The sequence below is a fragment of the Botryllus schlosseri genome, chromosome 7 (genome assembly GCF_051294905.1).
Source record: "Botryllus schlosseri isolate E-star chromosome 7, Bs_hap1, whole genome shotgun sequence".
In the NCBI taxonomy this organism is placed as follows: domain Eukaryota; kingdom Metazoa; phylum Chordata; class Ascidiacea; order Stolidobranchia; family Styelidae; genus Botryllus; species Botryllus schlosseri.
Window position 1 is genome coordinate 21830916 of NC_137242.1, and position 27501 is coordinate 21858416.

General features: G+C 40.2%; 1 protein-coding gene across 3 annotated transcripts; it reads right to left on the reverse strand.

The window, feature by feature from the left end:
• Positions 1-4557: 4557 nt before the first annotated feature.
• LOC145442862 (uncharacterized) lies at positions 4558-27321 on the reverse strand. 3 transcript variants are annotated; one of them, XM_080320893.1, is made up of 8 exons: positions 26079-27321; positions 20857-21091; positions 20566-20743; positions 19942-20051; positions 19778-19881; positions 19663-19712; positions 8157-8526; positions 4558-4964 (listed from the first exon to the last, which is right to left on the reverse strand). In XM_080320893.1, exons 2-8 carry the CDS (start codon positions 20914-20916, stop codon positions 4859-4861), a joined length of 978 nt encoding a protein of 325 aa, XP_080177019.1. In that variant the 5' UTR covers positions 20917-21091; positions 26079-27321; the 3' UTR covers positions 4558-4858. The 3 variants fall into 3 exon arrangements, with proteins under 3 accessions (XP_080177019.1, XP_080177018.1, XP_080177020.1); XM_080320892.1 differs by having other exon boundaries at positions 20857-27321; XM_080320894.1 differs by lacking the exon at positions 26079-27321 and having other exon boundaries at positions 4558-4952; positions 20857-25453.
• Between the last annotated feature and the right edge of the window lie 180 nt (positions 27322-27501).

Consider the following 27501-nt stretch of genomic DNA (forward strand, 5'->3'; position numbering starts at 1 on the left):
CCATCCTCATCTGACGGTTAGATGGAATCATTGAATGACTCGAACGTGTCTGGACTTCTACTTTTCTGATGCCTTGTGATATTTCGGTTCCGGTGTGAAATAGTCTTTCAGCTGCTGCCGCCAACTTTCAGTACATACAACTACGCACGTACTAGGTATAACGCTAGCACCGAACCAGACGTACGTGTTTTTCTTCATCTAAACTACTGATGGCAGACTGCCAAAAGTTAGGAGTTTCACGTAGGTTTATCTGCAATCTACTGCTCGGCAATCGGAAGTATTCGGAATGTCAAATCAGTTTCCTTCCAAAGCAATCAACGATCAGTACAATGTGTGTGTGTTTTACATCAATCTCTGCTAGGTCATCTTGCGCTGCTGAAGTTTTCGGAAATAAAAAAAGCTACAAGAAATTGTTATTATTATGCCGGGAAATTTCATACAACCAAGCGGCATCACATATAGCCTACACTGTTTCATTTCATTACACATTATCATGATGGCCTCACTGGATTGATGATACTTCAAACGACCACGAATGCTTTGGACTCGGTGGAGAATACTAAAGGCTAATTTAGAGATGAGAACGACTGATACATCCATCTGTGTATTGACAAATAAATCTGATGAAAACGTAGTTTGTCACAAATTGGACTGTATCGTGATAAGAAGAAATTTCATATCACAATATTTTAACTATAAGGGCACGACCGATATCAGAAATATGGGCCGTTACCTTAATACCCATCATAGTTGTTGCCGAAAAAGCCGGCATTGGCATTATCAAAATCTGACATATTTCGACTAAAACCAGTAATCAGAGGCAGTACCGACAATAGTCAATCTTTTGATGCTCGCTTGTTCTGTTCTCAGAGCCCTTCATGCGGAATTTCGATGTCAAAAACACACCGACTCTTCCTCAGAATGTTGACTTTTTAGTAAATTCTGAATTGTCGAACGGCAAGCGTTATTCGGCAATGGACTCGTTTAAAAACCGACCAACGAATTTCAAGCTGATCGCTAATGACGCTCCTATATGTCCTTCGTATAGGAATGTTGATAAATAAATGCATCATCTACATATCAGCTTACCTATATACTACAAGTCAGTGTTGGGATCAAGTCACTACCTTCGAGTCACGAGTCATCTCGAGTCATTGCGGATTTTGACTCGAGTCAAATCAAGTCACTCGATTTTCAAAGGTGACTCGAGTCAAGTCAAGTCACCCGATTTTTGGAGGTGACTCGAGTCAAGTCAAGTCAAGTCACGAGTCAAGTCACTAGTCGAGTCAAGTTGAATTTTCAAAGTACGATACCGTACATGATTCAAGGTCATTGCATATTGCTAACTGTTTTTAATACGGATGGAGTCCCCATTTATTCTGAATCGAGGAACGAATAAAGAGTTGATTATACACGCAAGAAGGCGCTCGATCGCCCATCATATGTAGAACTGTCATGCTACACAAGTATAGCGGTATAGCCTCAGTCTATAACAGGGGAGGGAAAACTGCGACTCGCGAGCCGCATACTGCATGCTCTTTGAGTCTTAGATTGTGACTCTTCAATGAGTGTGCAATGTGCATTCGGTGATAATGAACGTAACCCATTGTGCCCTTTCCGTCAAGATTCGCCCAATATTCACGCAGCTAGAATTGAAACGTCACCAAACACCAAAACCTTAATTTCCAATTCCAAAAGTTACCCAAAAACGACATGTTTAGGAGTTATTATGATTACCGAGCTCCGCACTGTTTAACGTCATATCAGTCCGATTTCAAACACCTTGCAGCGTAGGTGGAGACGCATCGTCTGATACCACACAATAATAAACTTCATTCGATACCCTACATTCCCTTGTGACGAAATATAGTAGTAGTATATATCAATTTTTGTGTTGTGACTCGTTTAAGGCAACGATTTTTGATATGAGGCTCGCGCGTGAAGCAGCTCTGCCCACCCCTGATCTATAATTTTCAGCCAAAATATAGGATAGCATATGAAGCATCAGACGGTTCAATAAAAGGATACGGAGCAATACCCTACCCACATATATATCCATGATATACAACTATAAACGTATGGACAATATTCGTTCGATTTAAAGCACGCAAGAGGGTTGGTTTAGGTGAGCAAGATTACGACAATGTAAGCTATATGCTTCGATCACTGCGCTAACGATTAATTCATTAGTGATGTAACAATGGAGGCTCGGTAAAACGCACAATCATTGAGTGATCGGTTAACAATCCGAACTTATACAAGATACGGTGATTTATTCGACATCGATTACTTGATGACTTGAAATTGACTCGTAAATTTTGCTTCGAGTCATCATCATCATCATCATTGGTTTATTAGCAATTTTATCAGTTCAATACACCACAAAAATGCGATACAATAAAAAGACAGGAAGATGTCGAAGCGACAAGGAGTAGTCTATGGAATCTGACACCCACCTTGGCCTAGGCGATGTAAAGAGGAGGCATGCACACTGAATGAAAGTAAAGAAGATAGTATAGAAAAATAATGCGACAAGAAATAGGGCGGCATGTCATGGGAAGCGAGATCGATAGGTCAGTCGTGGTCCGGTAATCTTGAGGATGGACTGTACTTATTTAGTAGTAATTGCTTGTATTTCGACTTGAATGTGGACATGCTCGAGTCACGAGTCAATCTGAATTTTTGAAGCGTCGAGTCAAGTCAAGTCAAGTCATTTTTGCAAAGTGACTCGAGTCAAGTCAAGTCATACGAAAAAGGTGACTCGAGTCATCCCAACACTGCTACAAGTAGAACTTCCGTTTGTTTGTATTGGACTCTGAATATTCTACCCCAGTTCATGCTGGAGCGCTTCTCCCTCTTGCTCGCCACCATGCGCTTTCGAGTTAGGAGGTATTGTCGGTATTGTTCATTCTCGGTAATAACCATTCACGGTTCTGTCCTTACTCGGTGTTTTCAATTATCGGTTAAGGCCCAACAATTAGAATTCCACAACGCAGCTGTAAGACTATGCAATGACTCGTTGATGCCGATGCTGACAAGATTTCTATATTTTCAAGAATGCACTGCGTGTACAAGAGCATAATTTTATTTACGACAAGATACCTATTGCCTATAGCTCCGCTGCAAAACTACTGGCATTACATTTCCCGCGATCTGAGAATTGTGACCTTTTCGAGGTAATATTTACACTATAATCCTTTGAAAACATAATTGTCGCTTTGATCAAACCTTCCGCGAGAATGAAGACATCAATATGAAGTAGGAACGGGCTTCAGTGACTAGTATAGTTTTTTACACTTGACGGTACTAGCCGAACTCTTCCAGAAACATCTTAGCCCTTCGTTTTATTTGAATTTGTTTATATCAGGGATGTGCATTCTAATGAACCAATTCCAAAACATTTGGTCGTATCACTGTAATCACAATAAGTGCTGACGTTATTGATGTCATGAATTCAATATTCATAAGCTTTACTTCATATCTGGACTGTCTCCGATGCGTCTCGAAGAATATGGCTCTGCTGTGCATAGTCCTACATTATTTCGCGTTAAAGAAAATTTGCTTGCTTTGAAAGAGTTGTTGATGCGAACGTACGGCTCGCTTTTGTGTTCGGTATAGGAGCATTGATTATTCACGGCCGCACGTTCGTGACCATCGAATAGCAACAAAAACTGGTTGATAATATCATTATTATTCACTGTTACACTGTTGCCCTACCTCGCCCAGACATTGCTTCATTGATCATTTGCTACCATCGTTCAATTTGTATTCTGTTTTCCTTTTTTAATTAAACATTTTTTACAGCCAGACTGTTCAGAGTCAAGTGTACCTGTTTGATGCTGGTGTGATCAGACTAGAGCACCTTCACGGTCTTATCGATCATTCCCATCTAATACCGAATACTGTGCAATGTGCATGCATATTTTCTGTACGACCATCACTGCCGTTTGTTATGTATTTTGGCTGGATGAAAATAAAAACTCTCTCTCTCTCTCTATTCAATAAAATCATGTTTTGGTGTTTATAACAGCATATGTCTTTTGCACCACAAGTTACTTATTACTTTCATTTGCCAACATAAGCTAATTGATTTATTTGTAAAGGATTAAAATACATTCACAATATTAAGCCAACTTGTCGCGAATTATGTACGGCGAAACGATAGTAGGTTTACCTGTGTACATTTTTGAGTAATTCCAGAGCTGTCTAGTAATTATAAGATCTACGATCAAACTTCCTTCGATTTAAGGGAACATCCTTGTAGCGTTTGAAATTATGTGTATGCATGCGGAATGTCAAATGTATTGGCTCACCATCGAGAACGGGTGTGTTAATTGCGAAACTACAGACGATGCGTGGTGTTCTAATCCAAGTATTTGGACAATATGTCATAATTATTAAACTTTTGAAATGGAAAAAATTTAAAACAAGTTTAAATACAGAGTTTTAAAACACCAATTGTTTTAAATACAACTCTAGTCATACTATGTCTTCGGAAAGCAATCTGTTTTTAAAATCTCTTCAACAGGAATCGAAAACAATAGTGATGGGTTGCGATGCGGTTCCGGTTTCCTGTGTTCAGGAATATTGTAAATCTTACATACATAGACATAAACAGGGAAACACATTTAAAACACTTGTTCCATTACTCAAAGTTCAATCATTCCTAATCATTTTCACGAGCGTGCCATTCCCTTTTTTGATTCATTTGAGTCATATAAGTATAAAAATATTTTCGTATCGGGATGGACTGAATAGAAAGTTTTCATGGCAGGACTTGGACCAAATAACATCACAGTCTCCGCGCTGGTTTGCTTCATTGCATATTGCATCACTTCCGAGCAGGTGACAAGAATTATCACGACGGATCAGAGGGCACTCCGTCGTCTGTCCTCACGAAATAAGAGGTCGATGACGTCACGAGAGCCGCGACCGAGTCCAGGTTCGTCGTCCTGAAAGAAAGACTAGAGATTCTAGTGCGAATTAGCTTCGTTTCTGTGAAACCAGGGTTGTAATCAAGTCAGAGGGTTTACCAAGTCAAAAGTCAATCGTATTTCCGTAGCTTTGACTCTAGTCAAATTGAGTCATTTTCAGTTCACCACCGAGTCAAGCCCGTGTACAAGTCGCGTTGCAAGGGGTTGATCCCGAGTCACAGTGTTATGACTCGAGTCTGGGTCCAAGCAATTGGGCTCACTGTTTAACTAAGAGTGCAAGTCATATTCGACCCATTCTTTCACAACTCGCCACGGGACATATTGAATGCCTCGCCTTCATAATATACTATTTTTTTTCACTCTTATCGGTTTCTGGCTATACTTTCAGTTAAGCGTGCTGATAGTCGAAATGCTAAAAACGTGGTAACTTTAATATTTTCCGGAGTCACATTAAAATGCCCGTCTTAGTCGTCCGAGTCATATTACTTGGTCGGGTCATTCATGCGCAATCACCAATCACTTGCTTTCATACTTCATCATGTAGGGGAGATGTGGTACCGATGGATCACTTTGACCGAAAATACTTGCAAAATTCTCCATGATAATTCCATCATTACACTCGGTGAATTTGTCCACAATTACATGCTGACAGAATCTTTCCTCACATGCAACAAAATTTGACCTGCGTGAGTTATGGGGTCTGTGACGAATGATTTACGTTTTAGGAGGTGTAAAGTAAATTTGGATCGACATTTGCATTTTTCTATATCCCCTTTCAGACTAACAAACCCGCCATAATTTTTGATGTGAAGTATAGGGCTTGTATCAGGGTATATAATGGCACATATTTTTTGAATCAATACCATCCTAGAGTGGACTATTTTCAAGTCAATTACAATATTTATGGGGTGGGGACCAATGGTACCATAGCCAAATCAAGCAAAATAGATGGACCAACTAATCACTTAGCAACAGATACTCGCCTACATATATATAGGTTGTAAATCAGGGGTCGCCAACTCAAAATGTGTCGTGGGCCACTTTTCAAATTTCGTAGCGGCCGCGTGCCGCATGAATTCAATGACGATATAATGTGGGCAACCACGTTTTAAAACTTTGCTTCAGATAGCGTAGTGGTAACGATAAGCGCCGACTAAGCCGGAGGACCGGGTTCGATTCCCATCGTAGGTTCATCTGGGCTCCTCTTCCCCCGCTGTCGCCGGCGACAAAAAAAGGCCAGAAAAAAGACCCGAAGAAAGAAAGCACTCACAAGGAATGTAAAGAACTAGTAGAAAGGACCGCGGCTTCAAAAAAGATCAACATCGAAAAGAACTGTGATATCGGGCACTCTAGGCCGAGGTGGATGTTAGAGTAAAGGATCGCTACTGATGCGTGTCGTTCGACATCCTCCTATCTGTTCGTTACATCGCATCGTGTCTTTTCGCAATGTACATTGTGTGTAACTTGTTCAGATGAAAATAATAACCCAATGATGGTTGTTGTTGTTGTTGTTGTTGTTATCTAACATAGGCGATGACCATAAAAGAAGTAATATTATATTAAAGGATTAAAAATACAACGAAAGATCACCGTCATCAATTTCATTTTATGTTGGACTCTGAGCTGTTTACGATACCTAGAAACGCTTTTGGGGGCTAGCAGGATATGTTACTAGCTGAAAGACCATTTATTTCCCCGTAAAGCTTGATGTTGTGGCGAAGCCCTAAGCCAGTGGTTCTGAAACCTTTTAAAACATGCCTTCCTTTATGATGCTGAAAAATTTGGCGCCCCTCTTATCATCATATCACAAAATGCATCCATAATGCTAGCAATCCCAACGTATAGTTTAATGGCCTGGATGGTTATGAATGTTGAAGAGAGAATTCTACAATATGAATTGGGGAATATACACAGAACAATAACTATATCTACGACTACGAGGTAAATCGCGCCGAACGCGAAAATTTTTCAGTTGACCGCAGCTCCGTACCCGCCTCAGATGCTTTCACGTCCCCATAACGGGACGCGCCTCCAAGTTTCAGAACCACTGCTCCTAACCGTTTTCTAAGCGTCTCGGTCTTGACAGTTTTTCGGCTATTGCACGTCAATTTCATCATTTCAATATGTTTTCTTAGCTTTCTTCCGAAATCTCATATCAAGTCGCGGGCCACAAAATATAGCCTCGCGGGCCGCGTGTTGGTGACCACTGCTGTAAATCATAGTTACCTGTGGTGTTTTATCGCTATTACGAGGTATTTGAAAGTCAAAATGTTGATTTGCGGGTAATATGTATGTGGCATTAATTTTGTAAGTAGAGGCGCAAATCGAAACATGATTTCATGCCAACATTTGAGTTGGTATAATCTATTTTATTCTTGAAGGTGGCGACGAAACATTCTTCATTGGCTAGCTGTAGCTTAGCTTATAGTACATAACAAAACAAGTTAACAAATTTGAGTTTTTGAGCGTATGTCTCATAGGTCCCATGGTCGTGTGTCTTTGGACCCACCGGATGGGGACCGATGACACGTTCGAGCGACAAATTTTGAACGTTTATAAATATTTTTTGAAATGGCGGATATTCATGTAAATGTCCGCGATAGGTAGAGCTTGTATCGAAGTGTTGAGACAGTAAAAGATCTGCTATTCTCGGCTGAAGATTTGAGGGCCAGAGATCATTTTGCAATTTTTGATCCATCGGTACCATATCTCCCCTATGTTATCCAGACAAAAGAACTGATATTAATTAGAACTAAAAGTATATGATACTGGTAATTGAAAGTGGAATATAAGTACTACTTCTAAAAGCGGAAAATGTATTTCATGTCTTTAGTCCAGTAAGCTTCAAAGGTGGTATGCTAAAACAGCTCTAAAACTAAAGAAAGTCAGAGTCCACTTTCCTGACTACGTCTACTTGACAAACTGAAAATAGCGAAAAGTAAGTGAGTAGATCATAAAATATTACGAAGTAGAAGTAGAAGTAGTGAAAATCAGATCTACTTGAGTAAGTACCAGAAGTAGAGGGAAACTACTTGAGTACTTCGAAAAAGTAGAAGTACTTCGTTACTGACCACCTCTGGCAATCACTCAAGTAGATGTCACACAAATTGACTTATGTCGAGCTGAATCACTTATCGTAAATGAGAAAGTGACTTGAGTCAAGTCGAGTTACCAAAAAATCGCGACTCGAGTCTAGTCATTACAACCCTGGATGAAACTAACCCGTTCCTGTTTTTCCGCTTCATTCGCTTCAGCGGCGCCTTCGCCACGCCACGCCTATTTTTCGTCACGCTCAATCGCCTCGTGATGACGTCCCGTCTAGCTTGAGTTCTCCTGTCATATCGCTTCGCGTAAGTTGAAATCCTCTCGTCTTCTTTCGGAGGAGTGATCACGAGAGCGGGTATTTCCCCGCAGTTGTTATTAAAGTGGAGGCCACGACGGTTAGTGACGACATCATGCGCGTGTGACGTCACGCAAGGCTCACTGATGACGGATCGAATTTTTTTTTGTGGGCCAGGGAAAGGTTCAGTTATACTTTTTTCCTTCTTGGACGAAACGCAAGGAACTGTTTTGAAAGGAAAAGTGCGCAAATCTGAACGAAAAATTGCAAGTCCTGTAACGCACAATGTAAGAGTCAGAGTTGAGAAACTGGGCATAAGTGATGAGCGGATTTTGATTTTTGAGAATACGAATCCGTCCGAAAACGTGGGTATATGAAGAAAACTCCTTCCAAAATCCCTGCTGACTCATTCCATTATAATTTAGCAAATTTTCTGACATTTGAAATGCATACCCTCAGAATTGTCCAATATTTACAAATGTTGTTCTTTTTTGAATTCTGGGTACATTAAAAAAAATTAGATTGAAAAATTTCCAGCGGTTCAAAAGATAATGCAATTCAAAATTATCATGTCACTAGGTGGCGCTGCACGCAAAAATCTCTAAAATCCATATTTTTTGCTGTAATGATGGTGGAGAATCAATTAAAATGTCTAACTATACAATTTTGGGGCCAAGGAATTCAAAAAAATCAACATTTTCGCTCTAAACTCGAAGAAAAAAAAGTTACGGACGAAACAAAATTGGGGGGGAGCGGACTTGAAAATCCATGTAGGCTACCGTTTACACAAAAAAAAATTATTGCAAAATGTACTCTGAAGCAGTGTGATTGATAAACAATTGGATTTTTAAATTAATCTCTATTCCTCGAGGAAATCACGAAAAAAAATTATCTTTGCTTTTAGTGATTGATTATAATAGTAGTTGTGGTGGGCAGTAGTGCAAATCTGCTCACCGTAACTAATATTATAATCAATCACTTGAATCAAAGATAATTTTTTTTCGTGATTTCCTTGAGGAATAGAGATTAATTTAAAATTCCAATTGTTTATCAATCACACTGCTTCAGAGTACATTTTGCAATAATTTTTTTTTTGTGTAAACGGTAGCCTACATGGATTTTCAAGTCTGCTCCCCCCCAATTTTGTTTCGTCCGTAACTTTTTTTTCTTCGAGTTTAGAGCGAAAATGTTGATTTTTTTGAATTCCTTGGCCCCAAAATTGTATAGTTAGACATTTTAATTGATTCTCCACCATCATTACAGCAAAAAATATGGATTTTAGAGATTTTTGCGTGCAGCGCCACCTAGTGACATGATAATTTTGAATTGCATTATCTTTTGAACCGCTGGAAATTTTTCAATCTAATTTTTTTTAATGTACCCAGAATTCAAAAAAGAACAACATTTGTAAATATTGGACAATTCTGAGGGTATGCATTACAGCCCCTGTTAAGTTATAATGGAATTAGCCTGCTGTAAGTCCAAAGACTATCATCCAAGACTCCGTAAATTCCGTATTGATAACTTTGTTGGAGAATACCAATTCTACACGCAATTGACCTTAGATACGGATTAGGCATAGCTACGATTATGGTTAGCCGTTTAATATTGGTATGTAATCTTGACGGAACAACTCTAGAGCAGTGCTCTTCAACCGGGGTTGTCGTACACCCTAGTGTAAGTAGTGGGGTTTGATCAAATTGGCGCCGTCCAATCAGAGAGCGCCACGTCATCCTAATTGCCACGCCCATTTTCATACCCTAAGGGTTGTTCGATCTGACCGTTTTGTTTGATGTAGCGATCACTGGCTTGTAGTATATACGATACGAGCGGAAGGTCGGGATTAGGAACAACTACGCTGGGCGAATAGATGACGAATTCATCAGCTCGCAGTATAACCGCTACCTGTATAATGTTTGCATGTCGAGTATAAGGGTATTTAACTCAGCACTAAAATGCCAACGGCTAGCCGCAGGGGTCCGGTTCTCGTTGCTATAATTAAACGAACACCTTCGCCGCAGGTACGCGATCACCGACGTTATAATGATAAGGACAAATTAGCCGCATGAAAGCGAGTCTAATGAATATAACGACAGACAACAAGTTAGTTGAAAAGTAAAACTAATCGTGACCGATGCAAGACGACGTGAAACAGCGCTTTCGCTCGATTCTTGTAGTGACCACATTTCATACGATTCAGTCCTTTTCATGTCACTAGAATAAGGGTGATTAAACCGACAGTGAAACGCCGCCGGCGTCTTATAACGTAATAATGTAAGCTGCGTCGGGTGCTGCTATAATGTTCGGAGCGAATATAGTAGAAAGTCCACGTCTGGACACCTGTATGCAGATGCGCATACTACCGTAGTAATACACATAACAGAATGCAGGTAAAATTCGATATTGCTTTGTGATGATTTTGATGTTGTTCCATACCGATTGGGAAGATAGGACTCCTAATTTCCTAACTAACTACAACATCCCTAGTAACATAGTCGGACGCATAACGGAATTTACGCAAAATCGGTATTGCTCTGCGATAATTTTGACCACTATGTTTTGATAATAACTTGCTTCCGAGAAATAAATAACATTCATTATACGTTAGATGATACCTTTCCTTGATATTCTATTATGTGTATTTAGGGCTTATGCGACATCACTATGTTGGCGACAGGCCTGATTTGAACACACTAATTTTGCGAATTAAACTTATCGCTCAACACGGACACTCAATGAAGAGCACCCTGGAGACCCACATAAATGCTCCACAATTCTTGACATATAATATACTGAGCATATAATAAGATGACAAAACCTATACTTGAGTACTCCGAAATGTACAAGTACTTTACCTTTTCACGACGTTTTTGTAAGATGAATACTAATTTTATTGAAAAAATGAAATTTATGTTCTCAAGTAGGTTTTTTGTCTACACGCACCAACAACTCAAGTATTTATGACGTAGGAGTGATTCATTAAGTATAGCGCAAGCAGGCCAAACCTATAATTGAGTGCTCCAAAATGTACAAGTACTTCGCTATGTACTCCCTCCACGTAAAAAGTGACAGATTTAGGCAAAAGTTGCTATAGAACTGCGTTAGTTTTAAAGTTGTTCCATCATGCAATGTGTGATGAAATTTGGTATGCTGCATAATCACAATGCCCTGGAGCTCATTTAGATACGTTTTTTTAATGTAGTTACACATTCTAGTTGTTTTGATGTAAGGAAAAAATCATTCGATAACTCGATAGTTAACACGCGTTGATGTAACTTTCCTCATTTGTATGCATAGCCTACGCGAAATTATTATTAGCATCTTCGAAACTTTTGGTCTAGTTCATCCGCTTGCATTTCGAAACGGACCATCACGACAAGACTCTAACCCACCACATCCGAGGTTTCAGTTGATCATATCGAAGAATATCATGTCCATTCGTGTTACCACCCACAGATTTCGCCATCCTCACACGGTAGTGCTAAGACACAGACAAGATGCGGTGGTGGAAATATTGAAAATGAGAAAGCAGACCTTGGTGTCATTTGATTTGGATTTTACACCCGATGAACCCACCATTCGTACTGCGCATTGGGATGAGGATTCTATCATTGATGTCGAGGGAAAGGAGATGTACAGATTTGTTGGTGTCGTGAATATTCAACGAAAGTCGGGGTATATGCTTGTGCATGGTTCGCGTATTTGACTGTGAAGATATCGCTATACATAACGTGCTGTTCACCGTATCGATAGCACCAACGAATATCCGTGAAAGGGTTGTAATCTCGGTGAAATAGTGTGCGACACATTTTTCCACAATTCGAATGCATGTCGGTTCATACTAAGACCATGTTACGGTCAAATATGTGTGTTTTTCTGTCTCCAAGTCAGCTACCCCCACATTGAATGTACAGAGTCGGTGCATGTATGAGACTTCAGAACATGAATTTGTAATCCATGATGCTTATAATGCCAGCCATGATGTTATCCATGATGTATGTAATGTCACACACCTCGTTTACGCGAATACTTGGTATCTATGAACAATCGTGAAGTATACAGGATATGTAATGTCTTGTTATTTTCATGGAAACACGAGGGGGGTGTAACATGTTTGAATATTGTTCATTGGTTTGTCGATTCAGAGTTGATATCCGGATCCGGTTATTTGTAAAGTGGATAGAAAACTACACTATTCCGATGCAGTAAAGACTCTTACACTCTGGATTTTGTGCAGTATATACTAATTTTACATTGCGGAGTATTCCATAAACGTTAATCCAGTGATCCTCCTTCTATTTTCAATCACGATCCGCTTATTATTCTAGGCTTCGAACCCCACACCCAGTACGTTTTATGGGGATTAATATTTTTAGATTAAATATAGCGTATCGAGACTTCGTGAAACTTACTTGGAAATAGTTATTTCTACCCTAATTTAATAGATTTCTCAGATATCGTAGCAACGGAACTGGCTTGAGCGAGCGGTTAAGGCGTTGGACTTAAGTTTCAATGAACAAGTGTTCTAAGTTACTCATGTTTTCAACACAACCTAAACGCAAAGTGCACTAATTTCCATATTGATCAAATACCACAAATTTTGCTGGCTTTCAGAGTTAGTAACTAAGCGCGTAACAGAATTTACCTAAAAAAGTCAGTACTCCAAAAATTTTGTAAAGTATAGCTTTTTGGCGTTGGACTTAAGTTCCAATGAACAAGTGTTCACATAGGTTCGAATCCCACACCCACTACGTTTTATGAGAATTAATATTTTTAGATTCAAATTTAGCGTATTGAGTACTTTTTCTGCCTTTTTCAGCGCATTAGAGACGTTTACACTATGGATTTCGTGAGCTTTACTTGAGTTTTATAAATTAAGGTAAAAGTAGTCATTTCCGAGTAAGTAAAACGTTCGTATTGTAGGTTCATTTCTGCTTAATACTATAATTATCATGGAGTTGGAGCAGTCCAATATCAAAAAAACCCGAAAGTATTTGTTGCATATAGCTAAAAACCTATTTGAGTACTCTGAAGAAGTGCAAGTAGCACAGTTTGTGGTATTTCTATGACATCGAAATTTAGCTAACCAGAACTTATACTTGAGTACTCCGAAATGTACAAGTACTTTACCTTTACACGACGTTTCTGTAAAATGAATACTGATTTTATTAAAAAATAAAAAAGCACGAAAAATTACATTTTATCCCAAACCATCAGAATACTAAAGTAGCTTATTGCGTATATGGACCTAATACTAAAGTGTTTATGATTTCAGTTCGCTTCAACTTCATGACATTTTCAGTATTAAACAGAAGTATAGGCCTAGAATGCTAACTTTCTTCGTAAATTGCTACTTCTGCCCTAATTTAACGGATTTATCTGAGATCATTGCTTTACTTAATCTCTCCGAAATGTGCATTATACTAGTACGTCACCATTGATACGCAGATGAAGGGCATTATGGCAATGCACCATGCTAAATTTCATCGCACATCTAATGATGGAACACCTTTAAAACTAACGCAGTCGAATACCGACTTTTACGCATATCTGTTTTGCGTGAACATAGCATATACCTATACATAGTCAATTTTAATAGCAGAATTACCGTGTTAAACATTGAATTCCCACCTTGAAAGTTGGTACGCGGTTATAGGACATTACAAAAATGCACGATACCAAATCCCATCACACATTTCATGATGAAACAACTTTAAAACTAACGCGGCTCTACATCGACTTTTTGCGTACATCTGTTTTGCGGGAGCGTATAGCACGTACCCATACATAGCCAACTCTAATAACGGAATTACCATGCTTAACATTGAATCCCAACTCTAAACTTGATACGTAGTTGTAGGGCATTATGGCAATGCACCATGCTAAATTTCATCACACATCTAATGATGGAACACCTTTGAAACTATCGCAGTCGAATACCGACTTTTACGCATATCTGCTTTTCGTGAACATAGCATATAGGCCTACCCATACATAGTCAATTTTAATAACAGAAGTAGCATGCTAAACATTAAATTCTCACCTTGAACGTTGGTACGCAGTTGTAGGACATAATAACAATGCACCATACCAAATTTCGTCAGACATTTCCTGATGTAACACCTTTAAAACCAATACAGTTCTATACAGACTTTTGGCTAAATCTGTTTTTCCGTAGCGTAGCACGTACCTATACATAGTAAACTTTAATAACGGAATTACCATGCTAATATTCGACTCGCCACCTTGAAACTCGGTACGCAGTTGTAAGACATTATGACAATGCACCATGTCAAATTTTGTTACGCATTTCATGATTGAACAAATTATAAACTAACGCAGTTCTATACCGACTTTTGCGGGAGCGTAGCACGTACCTATGCATACTCAACTTTAATAACGGAATTAGCAAGCTAAACATTGAATGCGCAACTTGAAGATTGGTTCACAGGTGTAGGACATTATGACAATGGAACATATCAAATTTCATCTCACATTTCATGATGGAACACCTTTAAAACTAACGCAGTTCTATACCAACTTAGCGTGAATCTGTTCGCAGGAGCGTAGCACGTAGGCTACCTATGCCTGATCAACTTTAGTGATGGAATTACATATGTAGGCCTAATTAAGTTGCATCACTTTTACAATGATTCGTCTTGCTTCCTATAACATCCCACTCGATTCCCGCGCGTTATTAGGCTGTAATCTCTGCCTGAGCTATGTCTTGACGCCTACGGGACTCTGCAAATTGTTTCGATTTATTCTGTCCGTTTCAATTTAAGATAAGGAAGCCCATTTCACTTAATGAATCGATGCCTACGGTACTCTACAAAATTTTCTGATTAATTCTCCCTAAGCTTATCAATCATAAGAAAGATGATTTGACATTTAAAGTACGAAATACTTGTTCGCTTGAGCTAAGCCACAGCGCTTCAAGCGGAATTTTACGGGGTATGTGGACTCATTTCGTAGGGCTCTATGCCACAGGAGCATACTTTACGCTCAAATTCGATTCCCACACATTCCATATAATTACTAACAGAACCATTGAGTACCAGCCTTGACCCTACAGTACGACGGAGACTATCAAAATATCGAGAGAAGCCCTCTATTCTTTTCTGAAATAATCAAGGTTTTATCAGGACTTCCCTTCATATAAACTCCAGCAGAATCACTAATAACCTCTGAAGTTTGCTCAATTTACTTTAATCTGATACTCGTGTACCAAATCTTTATTTTCCGCAAGTATGATAGAGGCTATCGCTCGACACTCAACGATTCGTAATTTTGCTGGAATACAAGTACAATTAGGGATTGAAAAGTAACTGATATAGGTGGTTATGTTCGTAGGTTATTTACACTTCTACTTATCGGTTTTTCAGGAGAAACTACCTACTTTTAGGACTTTATATTTCAAAGTAGTTTGAGGTTACGTTTGTATCACCTTGATAAGTGCTATTATCAAAAAACTGCTTTTGCTAAACTCTTACACTTTCACTGAACTTCTACACTGAATCTTGTAAAGTAGATAGAAAAGGAAAACTATTAACATAAGGTAAGTGAGAAGCACGCAAATTTCGATTGCATACAAATGCCACAAACCGCGCTAACTTTCAGAGTTGTTGAGTATAGAAGTACTCGTACTTCTCGAGAATACCCAAGTAGGTTTTTTGCCTACATGCACCACATACTCTCAAGTCCTTATGATATTGGAGTACATCAACTTCATGATAACTAGAGTATTAAACAGTAATAGAGCTAGAGTACTAACGTTTTACTTACTCGGAAATGACTACTTCTACCTTATTTTAAAGGATACCTCGTTCGAAGCGAAATTGTATGTGGTTTTGGATAACATCCAAGATGTAGGCTCACTTTGAAGGTTACTTCGTAAAACTCAAATATTGCGCAGTGAGAGTTCGCAAATTCTCGAAGTATTTTTGTTATTTTTATTGCGATGAGTCATTCTGCAGCGCGAAAATGCGTCGTAGGATATAGATGAAACTAGCACCACTCATCAAGACCGCTGAAAACAGTACAATTCAACATTTAGTAGCAGTAAATTTCTAGTAAAGTACAAGACGTGATGATTTCCGAGTGAGTAAAGAAGTAAGTATTGCAGGTATAGTTGACCTGAAAACCGAATACTCTGAAATAGAAGTAGATGCAGTGTAAATAGTTAATCACTTGATTAAGTTTAGTGCGAGCAGATAAAACCTATACTTGAGTAGTACAAAATGCACGAGTACTTCGCTATTGCCTCCCTCCACGCCAGTGATCGCTACATCAAACAAAACGGTCAGATCGAACAACCCTTAGGGTATGAAAATGGGCGTGGCAATTAGGATGACGTGGCGCTCTCTAATTGGACGGCGCCAATTTGATCAAACCCTACTACTGGTGTACCAGAATTTGCAAAGGGTGTACCACTCGGATTGGGTGTACAGGGGTGTACCAGACCCGAATTACAATGAGCCGATGGCTAGCTATCACAATCACAAAAGCAGGTTTATGGGTCAGTACAGGTTGACGCACAGGGTAATAAGCAATATGGTACGATGTTATCTCAAAGGTAATACTGTACACCGCTTGATTGTGATGTCATAAGCAAATATTTCTCCTATTCATTTAGCCGTCGGCAATAGACCAATGGTTCCGTTTGGTGTTGGACAGTTAACAAACATGCGTGTTCACTGTTCAGCTATAGTCATTTGTCTTTTAGTGATTTTTGAGGAAACCGCCGCGATAGCTCAGACTTCTTGAATCGGTACTTCCTACCCGACGTTAATAAATACCGCAATGCACATAAATGAAGTGACGTAGCCAGCCAGGGTCGAAACAGCATCCATTTCGAAATCGAAACCCTTTTGTTTTAAAATGCCGATTTTATGTCCAATATTTCGCCATGCATTTACAATTTAGTATTTTGTTATTAGTGATGCCAATTAGCGACAATAGACTGTGTATAGCGGCATACGATCTGAGGTTATTGACATGTCTTCCAGTGTGGTGTGAGGCAGGCCTGATACGCAGTAGGCTGGTGCGCCTGCTATCATCGCTGATCTGAATTACCGCTTCTGAAGCAGTAGCTTTACCTACTCTCTCCCCAATACTGTTACATTTAGGTTGATTTTCGTTCGTAATGTCATGCTGTTTTGGGGCTGACAAATTCCAATTCGCGTGGCGGGCGGCCTAACTGGCTGCGAATAGACTCTGTGACCAAATACTATTTTATTCAAATCCATTGTTTTGACGGCAATAACTCCGCTTCTACTGGTTGGAATTGAATCAAATTTGAAGAACATCATTTTTATAGACAACCTAATACTTTCATGGGGTGAACAGAAAAATTTCAAATATTTAGTTATGTAGTTATGTAGTTATGCCATGCGGCTACTGGTTGGAATTGAACCAAGTTTTGTGTGTAGGCTTTAGTTAGGTAACCTAACAATTTTATCAAGTAGCCAGTACGATTTGAGGAAAAAAGTCATTTTTGAAGACCCCTAATGAACAGGGGTGTACGAGTTTTGAGCAAACGTTAAAAGGGTGTACCACGTCGAAAAAGGTTGAAGAGCGCTGCTCTAGAGTACTATGGTAGATGTGGTACCGATGAGACACTGGGGCCGAAAATACTTGAAAAATTCTCTATGACAATCCCATGATTACACTCCGTGAATTTGTCAACAATTGCATGCTGGCTGAATCTTTCCTCACATGCAAATATGGGGTCAGTGACGGATCTTTTTTTCGATCAACGTGTACATTTTTCATTGTAACTTTCAATACGACCTATCCAGCAATCATTTAAAATGTGAAGTGTAGGGCTTGTATCGCGCTATATTACGACACATATTTTTTCGTTTATTACCATCATTGAGTGGACTCTTTTCAATTCAATTAAAAAATTTATATCGCGGAGGGTTGATGATAACATAGCCAACTTTGGCATAATAGTTCGACTAACTAATCATCCAACATCAGAAACGCGCCTATAATACAGAGAGGCTGTATTTCATGAACACTTGCGGTATTTTATCGCCACACCGAGCTATTTGGAGGTCAAAACGTCTATTTACGGACAATATGTATGTACCCTCAAATGTGTAAGTTTGAGTCTAAATTGAAACGTCATTTATGCCCACGTTTGAGTTCATATTCATTCGATATTTCTAAAATAGGTACCAAACTTACTTGTTTGGCTTACTGTAGCTTAGATTATAGTACACGGCAAGAAAAGTGGAACGGCTGATTTTTTAAGCGTATGTCTAAAATGCACCAAGGTCATGTGCCACCCGGTAGCGGCCGATGATACGTTCGTGCATCAAATTTTGAACATTCATTAATATTTTTTTAGAAGGCCGACATTTTTGTCTATATCCGCGGTAGGTAGGCCTATAGTGCTTGTATCAAAGTGTTAAGTCAGCAAAAGATATGCTGTTATCAACTTAAGGATTGGAAGCCAGACATCGCTTCGCAATTTTTGAACCATCGGTACCACACCTACCCTGCCAGCAATGCCCCCTCTATTTTGTCACGAGTCTGCGCGCGCGCACCCACCAACTCACTGCGCCGTTCCTTGAACAACAGCGCGTAACGACTAAAACAAAGGTCATCATTTCGTATTTTTATGCGCAGCTTGAATTTTCTGTGCGCAGAGACCGTGTCAGCACTGCGCAATTGCGCACGTGCGCAGCTTAGAGGGTACATTACCTGCCAGTCTTGTTAAAAGGCAGGAACCGATACCATTATTAAATTCGCTCATCTCTGGTAGTCAGACCTCCACATGCTACCAATTGAGTTAGTTGACGTTCAACTAACTACTGCTTTTTTTTATCAGTATAGCTCAAGTCCTGGTTGCGGACTTGAAACAAATTTACAACTAGAAACCCGTGTTGTCGTTTGGCCTGAATCGTGATACCGGTGTTTTGTAGCATGATATTCCTGCGGCCATTGCTAGCTCACACTTATCACTACTAACAGTGACGCAGCAAGGGGTCGGTTTTCGATGGCGTCGCAACCTCTCCCATTTCAAAGTGGAAACGCCGTCCTTTTGAAATTTATCCTAAATATTTGTTAGCTCGTGTGAAATTATGTAATTCGCACTATTGGTCATTACTTAGATGTGTATAGTTAGCTGCTGACTTTAAAGGTCACTAGTAGTTTTGGAAAGTGAGTATGTCGAGTTCTAGATCTAGTTGCAAAATCTGAAAAGTGAGTGGTCCTAGTACTAGTTCTAGTTGCGAGTCTTGAAAAGTGAGAAGCCCAGTTCAGGCCCTAGTTCTATTCGATAGTTTTGTGAAGTGAGCAGGTCTAATTCTACTTGAGCATTATGAAAGCCCGGTAGTGTGTACAAGTATGCTGGTAGTTAGAATGCACAAGCGGAACCTGATGGCGAGTCGTACTTTCGTTGCGAGTCTTCTCGGAGACGCAGAGATCTGACGAAAGTGAAGGGACAACGTGAGTCTCGGTGTCACCAACTAGCGGATGGTGATCCGTAAACCTGCATTCCTCGCAGTCGTCCGGTCCGTGAAACACAAGTCGCGTCACCGCTCTGTTCATCACCGGGTCGAACGGAATTTTCTCCCAACCATCGTCGTCGGAACTCTGAAAGTTATGCCGAATTTCAGCCATTTACTAATCTGGATTTGTGCTGTGAGAACCGACCAGAACTCTCAACTCTAACCCCTCGGACTTTTTCTGTGTAGCTTTTCTGCTCCTGGCGCAAATAACGATCGCGCACGCGATGCCAGACAGCGTCATCACCGCCCACACACCTGAGATGCGGAGGGTTTTCTTAAAATTAGCGATATATATCTTTGTATTTGTCAAAGTATCTTTATCATAAGATTAATCCGCTACAAGTCCCTATATCTCTACAGAACAATTTTCAATACTATGGTATTGATCATAGTCCTAACACACGGTCTGCCATAAACGCTAACTTATTTATTTTCCACTATGATAGAGGTTTTTCTCCATCCAAGCGAACAGAGATTGAGGTACGGTACAAACAGATTCGCACACACGTATAAATCGCGAATGATTATCATTCAATCAACGCTCGCCCAACGACGACGCGTGTATTCTATTCGGCAGCGAATTTCATTACAATTTGCAACTGCAACTAAAACTAGAACCACGCACTTTTCAAAATCAGAAACTAGAGCTAGAATTAAAACCACTGAAAACCATCAACTAACTAGGGTGGTAATTTACACAAGTCTGACTGAGGTGATGTCGTCTAAGGAGTAATCATGCGACGAACAGACACATGACAAGACCACTCACCCAAAATCACCAACCCCGGCACAATCAAACCGGCTGAGAATATGAGAACGAGGCCTGTGACGAATAAGATGACGTCAACGACGACGCACAATGCGAACGTCTTAGAGTCGTTTTGTATGATGACGGATCCGCTCGGGGTCGGCTGACTCCAGAAGCGAAGTTTAGACAATTTCGTGTCCTGTCCAAACAAAGGTTCGGTTTTGAGCAACCTGTAGTTCGGCGGTTAAATGGGGACTTATTCGAGTGACCTCAACAGTTGATCTGCGTCTGTATGCAAGAAATAAAACTCACCCTGAACTGCGGTAGAAGTTGAGTGGATCCATCTTTGCTTCTGTCTTGATTCATATGCATTTCACGCGATTACTTCTGTTGGATATTAGAACCATTTCAGCGCCGCTCATCCAGATGTGTATAACTACTATCGCAAGTTTGATGCTTTGAGACTCAAATGTATTGTTCGCGGTCTGAGATGTGATGATTCAGATATTGATTGATCTCCTACTCGTTTCGATTTACTTTCTTGTGGCTGTAGCACACAATGAGTATAACTATACGGCAGGGATGGGCAATTATTTTTGCAGGCGGGGGAATGAGGAGCAAAAAATAGGGTTGTGGGTCGAGCCAGAAGTTTAAACGATATTCCGTTTCTTATTTTATTTCTAAATGGACAACAGTGAATAACATTGTTGAGGCAAGCTACTAAGTGGTTGTGTTAAAATTAGGCTATGAGAAAGTGAGGGTTAATTTACAAAAAAAATACGATTTATTCGTTCAGTATCATTATTCAAAACAATGCGAAATCCTTTTTTCTATTGAGACGTCAACATATACGTGGTATTGCAAAGCTGGTCTTGGTCCCGAGCTGTGTATGGCTTGGTATTTAGCCTATAGTTGTTTTAGAGCATCACTGGCAGATGCCCTGAAATCTGCGCTCTCTCGGTCTCAGCCAGCCGACTAGTGTTTGTTTTTCACTGCGTTTTTCTCCTAAAGCCGATTCAAAATATATCTCTAAACCAGTGGTTCCCAAACGGTGGGGAATTCCCCACTGATGGTGGGGAATTCAATGCTTTCTGGTGGGGAATGGACGCATTTGTTCAAAATAATATGCATGACAGTCTACATATTCACGGAGACACATGCGAGATTACCGTTACCAGTTAACTGCTCTGGCATGTATGTATCGAAAATTAGATTGCGTGTTGTTCACAAAACCTCATTTTAACTCTGGATGGCCAATGATGGCGTCACAAACGCATCCAGCACGACTAGTTTGACGTGAAATACCGCATTCGCGAAATTTTGAGCGTTACTGGTAACGGTTCACTATACGTTTTATGTTGCAGTCATAGGCGATTGTCTTGCGTAGTGGTGTGATTGTGTGTCTTGTGCAGTAAAACCAGCAAATAGCTGCTCTGTGATTACAAAGTGTTGGGTAGTGGGGAACAGGACCGTAACCGCCGCACTCCAAACACCCAAATGTGGAGAGGGCGAGCTCGAAGGGGCCAAAAATTATTTCGTGAATCAAAATAAATTATAGAGTATATTTTCGGAAATTTATGCCACTTTTTCAATCTTTTTTCGCGCTGCCTGCGCGATTTAATGTTGCCGAATATCTTGATTATTGGGTACCCTTCCCCCACGAAAATACGTAGAATTTATAGAAATGAAGACTTCTGCGTCGGCTATTACTGCACCTCGGCGCACCAAGACATATGAAGTTATAAGCCATGTAAAATGCGACTCCGAGAAGTGTGCCAGATTAATCAGCAGCGAGAAGAGCTTGGCCGAGAATGAAAGCCCTTGTGATGACCGAAAACTTCGATATATATACAACATATGTTTAATTGTGCATATGCGGCTAAATGGCTGGCGCCGAATGTTCCTGTCCTGGCGATCTGAACCCCACAGGAAAAATGCCATCCCGCAGGGAAAAATTATTTGCCAGTAAAGCAATACCAATTTGAAATCGTGTGTGCCTTTTAGTTTTGGCGATTTCCATATCTTTTGACATAGCAGATATAGGAGGTCACGAAATAGCACAATGTAACGAAGTCAATATACCAACGGGTCCGCCCGAAGATTTTTAATACTTATTTAGGGGTCTTAACCTTTTCCAACACACCTCACTCGGCTCTACCGGTAAATCTGATTACGTGAGCAGAGAAGGGATAAAAAATTGATAGCAAAATACATGCAATTCCGATCATATTGACCGTTTCAAACATAAATTATATAAATTTTTCGCGCTTCGCGGTTTAGTCCAAATAAGGCGACGCACTGAACAGTAGATCCAATGTAGCTGATAAGTAACGGGTAAAAGCGTACAGGCTCAGGGAGGCGGAGGGGCTTCGCCCCCCAGAAGTAGGGTTTATCACACTGTGGGGGGCCCAAGACCAACGTTTTTTTTGGGGGGGGCTGACGAAGTGCTGTTACGGTCCTAGTGGGGGATGAAGGCTCGGAATAAATCCGAATTGGGGAATGAAGACAAAAAGGTTGGGAACCACTTCTCTAAACACATCGACCTGCTCAGCACAAACTAAAATGACGGGTTTTCCTCTGACTCAAGTTACCAAATATTTTGCGCTCCAAATCTAGTTAAATGTCTGCCTTCAGCCTCCACCTTTATTTTTTTAACATGCCTGTTCATCGACTTTGGGTGACCGCAATTTACGTGTACTGATTGACTTGTTTTACGGATCATTGATGGTAAACAAATGTCTGGACAATTTAAAGCGCTGACCAAGTAATTTGCAATGTAACAATGGTAACAAGTTAGTAATAAACTATCTGGAAACCATTGCTTTTGACTTCAATTGTCGCGGCATATACTTCGCTATGTTTGCATGATTTTGAATCCAGATTATGCGACCTATATAAGTGGGCTAAAAGCCGGCTTAAACAACAGGCTTAACGAAACAAAAACACCGGATGTTTGACCACCAACCAGACTTCTGCATTGCCGAACAATTATTTTGCCGTGAATCGCTGTTCTGTTCTGTGATGCTGCTCTCGCAGCCGTCGCTATCTCAGAGTCATCAATACTAACAGTGACATAGCCATGGCTAGTTTTGGGGGGACGAAAACCTCCCATTTCAAACTCGATTTCCGAAAAGTGAGTAGTTCCGGTTCTAGATCTAGTTGCGCATTTTTAAATTGCAGAAGCTTGTACTAGTCAGCCGCCAACGAAACGACACAGCCACCCTCATCGAGTTTATCTTCGGGTCACCAATGATCAACCTATTCTACGTGTCATGGACACCAAACTCCGCACTGCTTATTTTCGCGAGTCGAAAGCTACACTTCGATAACACTCCTGTCAGTTCCTGTCTAACCATCATTTATTATCAATCTATATCAAACAAATTACCGACAGATCTCGCTAACGTCTGCAAACTTGCCTCGAGCATATCCAACCTGGGAAATGATAAGTGGCACTCTAAAATGAGAATTACCAGAACTATTCTTAAGTACTCTGTCTCGGTTAAGTCGCGCGAGCATTCCAGTAATATGCAGGCGGAAACTTGAAGTTCGAACATTCTGTCGACTTGAGGCGGAATGACTCACGCAGTATAGTGCTATTGCTAGGTTAGCATTCAAAACAATATTCAATTCATGTCCTTTGTTCAAAACGTGTTGTCTATGTTTGTTTTTAGAAAAGATCACGATTTCATGCGCATTAAGGACAAATCAGGAATTAACACAAAGTGGTTTACGCGAGTCGAAGGCGTGGAGTAGTCGAAGGTTGTTGCTGTATCGATGAAATATTTCCACACGACTAAATCGCTGATAGAGGAGTCCGCGGCAGATTGCACTGTGTAGCTGTAGAGCATCAACTGCTTTTTTTCGAAAAAAAGTACACAATTACGAAACGATAATAAAACTTTTTTTACCAAAAAAAGGTTGTTTTTTCAAAAGGCATTTGTTCAAAGCGCCGTTTAACACCGGTTTTAAACCAAGTGCTTTAAAACACCTCTTTGTTTTATATGCAACCATATATTGCCATATGTAACACAGTGGCGCCTTTAGAATAATGTAACTGTAGGATGGAGTTGACAGTCAGAGGTGGGCATCATAGGATTATTACTGGTTAGTGTATTAGCGCTTACCTTTGTGGGACAAGTCTCGTGCGATTTTAGTATGCTTTGCCTGCTATCGTTTGTCACAATACAGCAAATTAATCAGTTGTGTCGGAGCTCTTTATTCGGATCTTATCTTGATTTCTACGCCGACCTGAACCACGATTTGGGTTGCAATGGAGTTCGGCTTGGATAAATGTTGCAGCTGACACCCTATATGCATTAAGCGCGGATATCATGAAATTAACTCATCCCGGAGAATATTAATCGCATCATTAAAAACTCGTGGCAACCTAATTTGCTGGATTAAAAGTTTCACCAAACGACCTCGGATAAATCTCTCACGACATATTATCCAACTTTACGCGCCACACTTAACAATTTTATTCAGAAGATTAGCAATCTGATGAATAAGATAACTTTATAATATCCACCCTTAGAAATGGCCAAGCTGTACTGAATAAAGAGATCTGATGTGAATGGTGATTGATAGGAGCTTGCCGGTGGACTCGGTGTCGAGAAAAAACAACATCGACGTTTTTACTCGGGGGCGTTATTGTCAAAGGTTCAACTAATTCACCGAGAGCTCACTACCGTGAAGTTCTATCAATGTCCAACTGCTAAAGCTCCATTCATTCGCAAGTGTCCGTATTGTGCAAACCACGCCGACGACCACACCATGATATTGATTTCCGATTCCGAAATACTATTAATCTAGTAACTTGCCAATGGCGCGAGGCTGCTATAAATCACTCATCCACGGAGACTCTATTGCTTCTTGCTAATTGCATTGTTGTGACTCGACGGTCACTTCGATCTCACTGATGCAGCGACTCTTGCAGGCAGGCTACAGAACTTCAATATTAAATTGAATAATATACTGATAATGAACTTCAATGTAACATACAGATCTTCGATCCTATACTAGCTGCTGGCGCGTATCCGCCTGACGATAGCGAGCCGAATATATTGGATTTCATTTCAATGGGAATATATTATTCAAAAGGTGCAGTGTTATTTGTCATATGTGAAGCTTGAATAGTTTACATCACCTCAAGCTGTGAAATAGAAGATTATCCTTTCAAGGAAACACCAATTTTCAGCTATCAATATTATTGTAAGTAAAATAGTGGTAGTAGCCCTTATCACATCGCAAGTTTTGTGCGCCACATCTATAAACGTCACTAGTGTGAATTAACAACGTATAAATATACATAATATCGTTGTATGATGGTGATTCTTATACGCATTTTGCCCTCATGATACAAGATACAAAACAAGCTTGCGTTTATATATTTCCAATTTTTGTTGATTACCATAACATCTTGTAAAATACGACTTATTCTATCCATAATGATTTACGAAAAGCTTTAGCCTCGACATTCGACTAACAGGAAGGAAAGCAGAAATCTCGATCAAAAACGATCCGTCGCTTACGGTGGTCCTCGGCGTTGTTTACGTCACTGAGTTTGAAATTGAGCGTGTCGCGCGGTGTTTTTGAAGAATTCGTTGGTTCTCGGCGGAGTTGAAATCAGACCTGTCACTAAAAACCGATACATTCGAATCTTACGCCTGGTCTCTGTAGTATGCGCTACCGTCGCTTACTGCTGTGATTTCAGAAAACAGCGCAAACTTTCTAACTAAGCTTCAGGATTTCGACACAAAACTTATTAACAGACTTATCGTCACGCGTCAACGAACAACAATAGAAATATTCCTGATTTGCGTCATCAAATTCGGATACTCTAGCGCAGCCTTGCGGATGCGATTTCGTAGATTCACGGGGCAAATTTGGTTGGTTGGTTGGTTGGTTGTTGTTATTGGGGTTGTTTGATGGACGGTTACCATGAACTTATGCACCAGAGCTAAAATGTTGATCAAGGTGAGTCTCTTAAAATTCTATTATTGGACGGGAGTGCGAGTTCTACAATCGGTTTTGCAGTGAACGCGATAGTTATACGTGCTGATAGCCAGCGCAATGTTAAAGCTATGATTCATGTTAGTTTCAATGTCTAGTATTGGATGTCTCTCGGTCGTTCTAGGAGAAAAATCTTCACAAATTCAGGTTGCAAGCACAGTTCGTATAATCTGCACACCATGGCGTACTATCCTTACAGGTGTTGTTTTAGCCTGTTCAATATCCGGTTTGAAGTCAGATTATATGATCGACGACTCTAAAGTCGCAAAAGGGAAGAAATTCTCGGGAATTCTGTATCGGTGTGAATGAGACCTTGATATTGCGAATCTTCGCTGACTTCATGTAGTACGGGTTTCCACTTTCTCCAGCAATACTCAGTAACGATAGATATGCGTGCATTGCGGGTTAGCCTTTGCCTGTGCAATATCACCGACAAGATAGCGTAGTGGTGGAGCCCCTGCTTCCGGATCGCTAGGTCGTGTGTTCGATCACCGGCCGGGTCAGACCAACATCTGATTAGTGGCTTTGCCTTGGCGATCAGCATTTGCTATGAGTCGGTGTAGCCTATATGCCATAAAAACATCAGGGACGAAAATACATGTCTTATATCGAGACTTTCGTTTGGTTCTGTAGCGATCTTGTGAGCAGATCTGCCTCTTCGTTACGGCCAACATCCCGGCAAAGTTCATCTAAACGTCCAAATCAGGTTCGCGATTTCAGTTTAAAATCAAACCAGAATGTTTTCGACTGACACTCGTCAGGGGTAATCGTCAGCAACTATAGTATGCATGGTATGCATATGCGCAGATCGTGTGTATGTATATCATGAGTCGGTGTATATGCCGCAAAAACATCAAGGACAAAAATAAACTACGTCCTTTCCTTTCCTTAGTAGAGAATTGGAAATACCATCGTCTATCAGCAATCCACAATCGTATCACC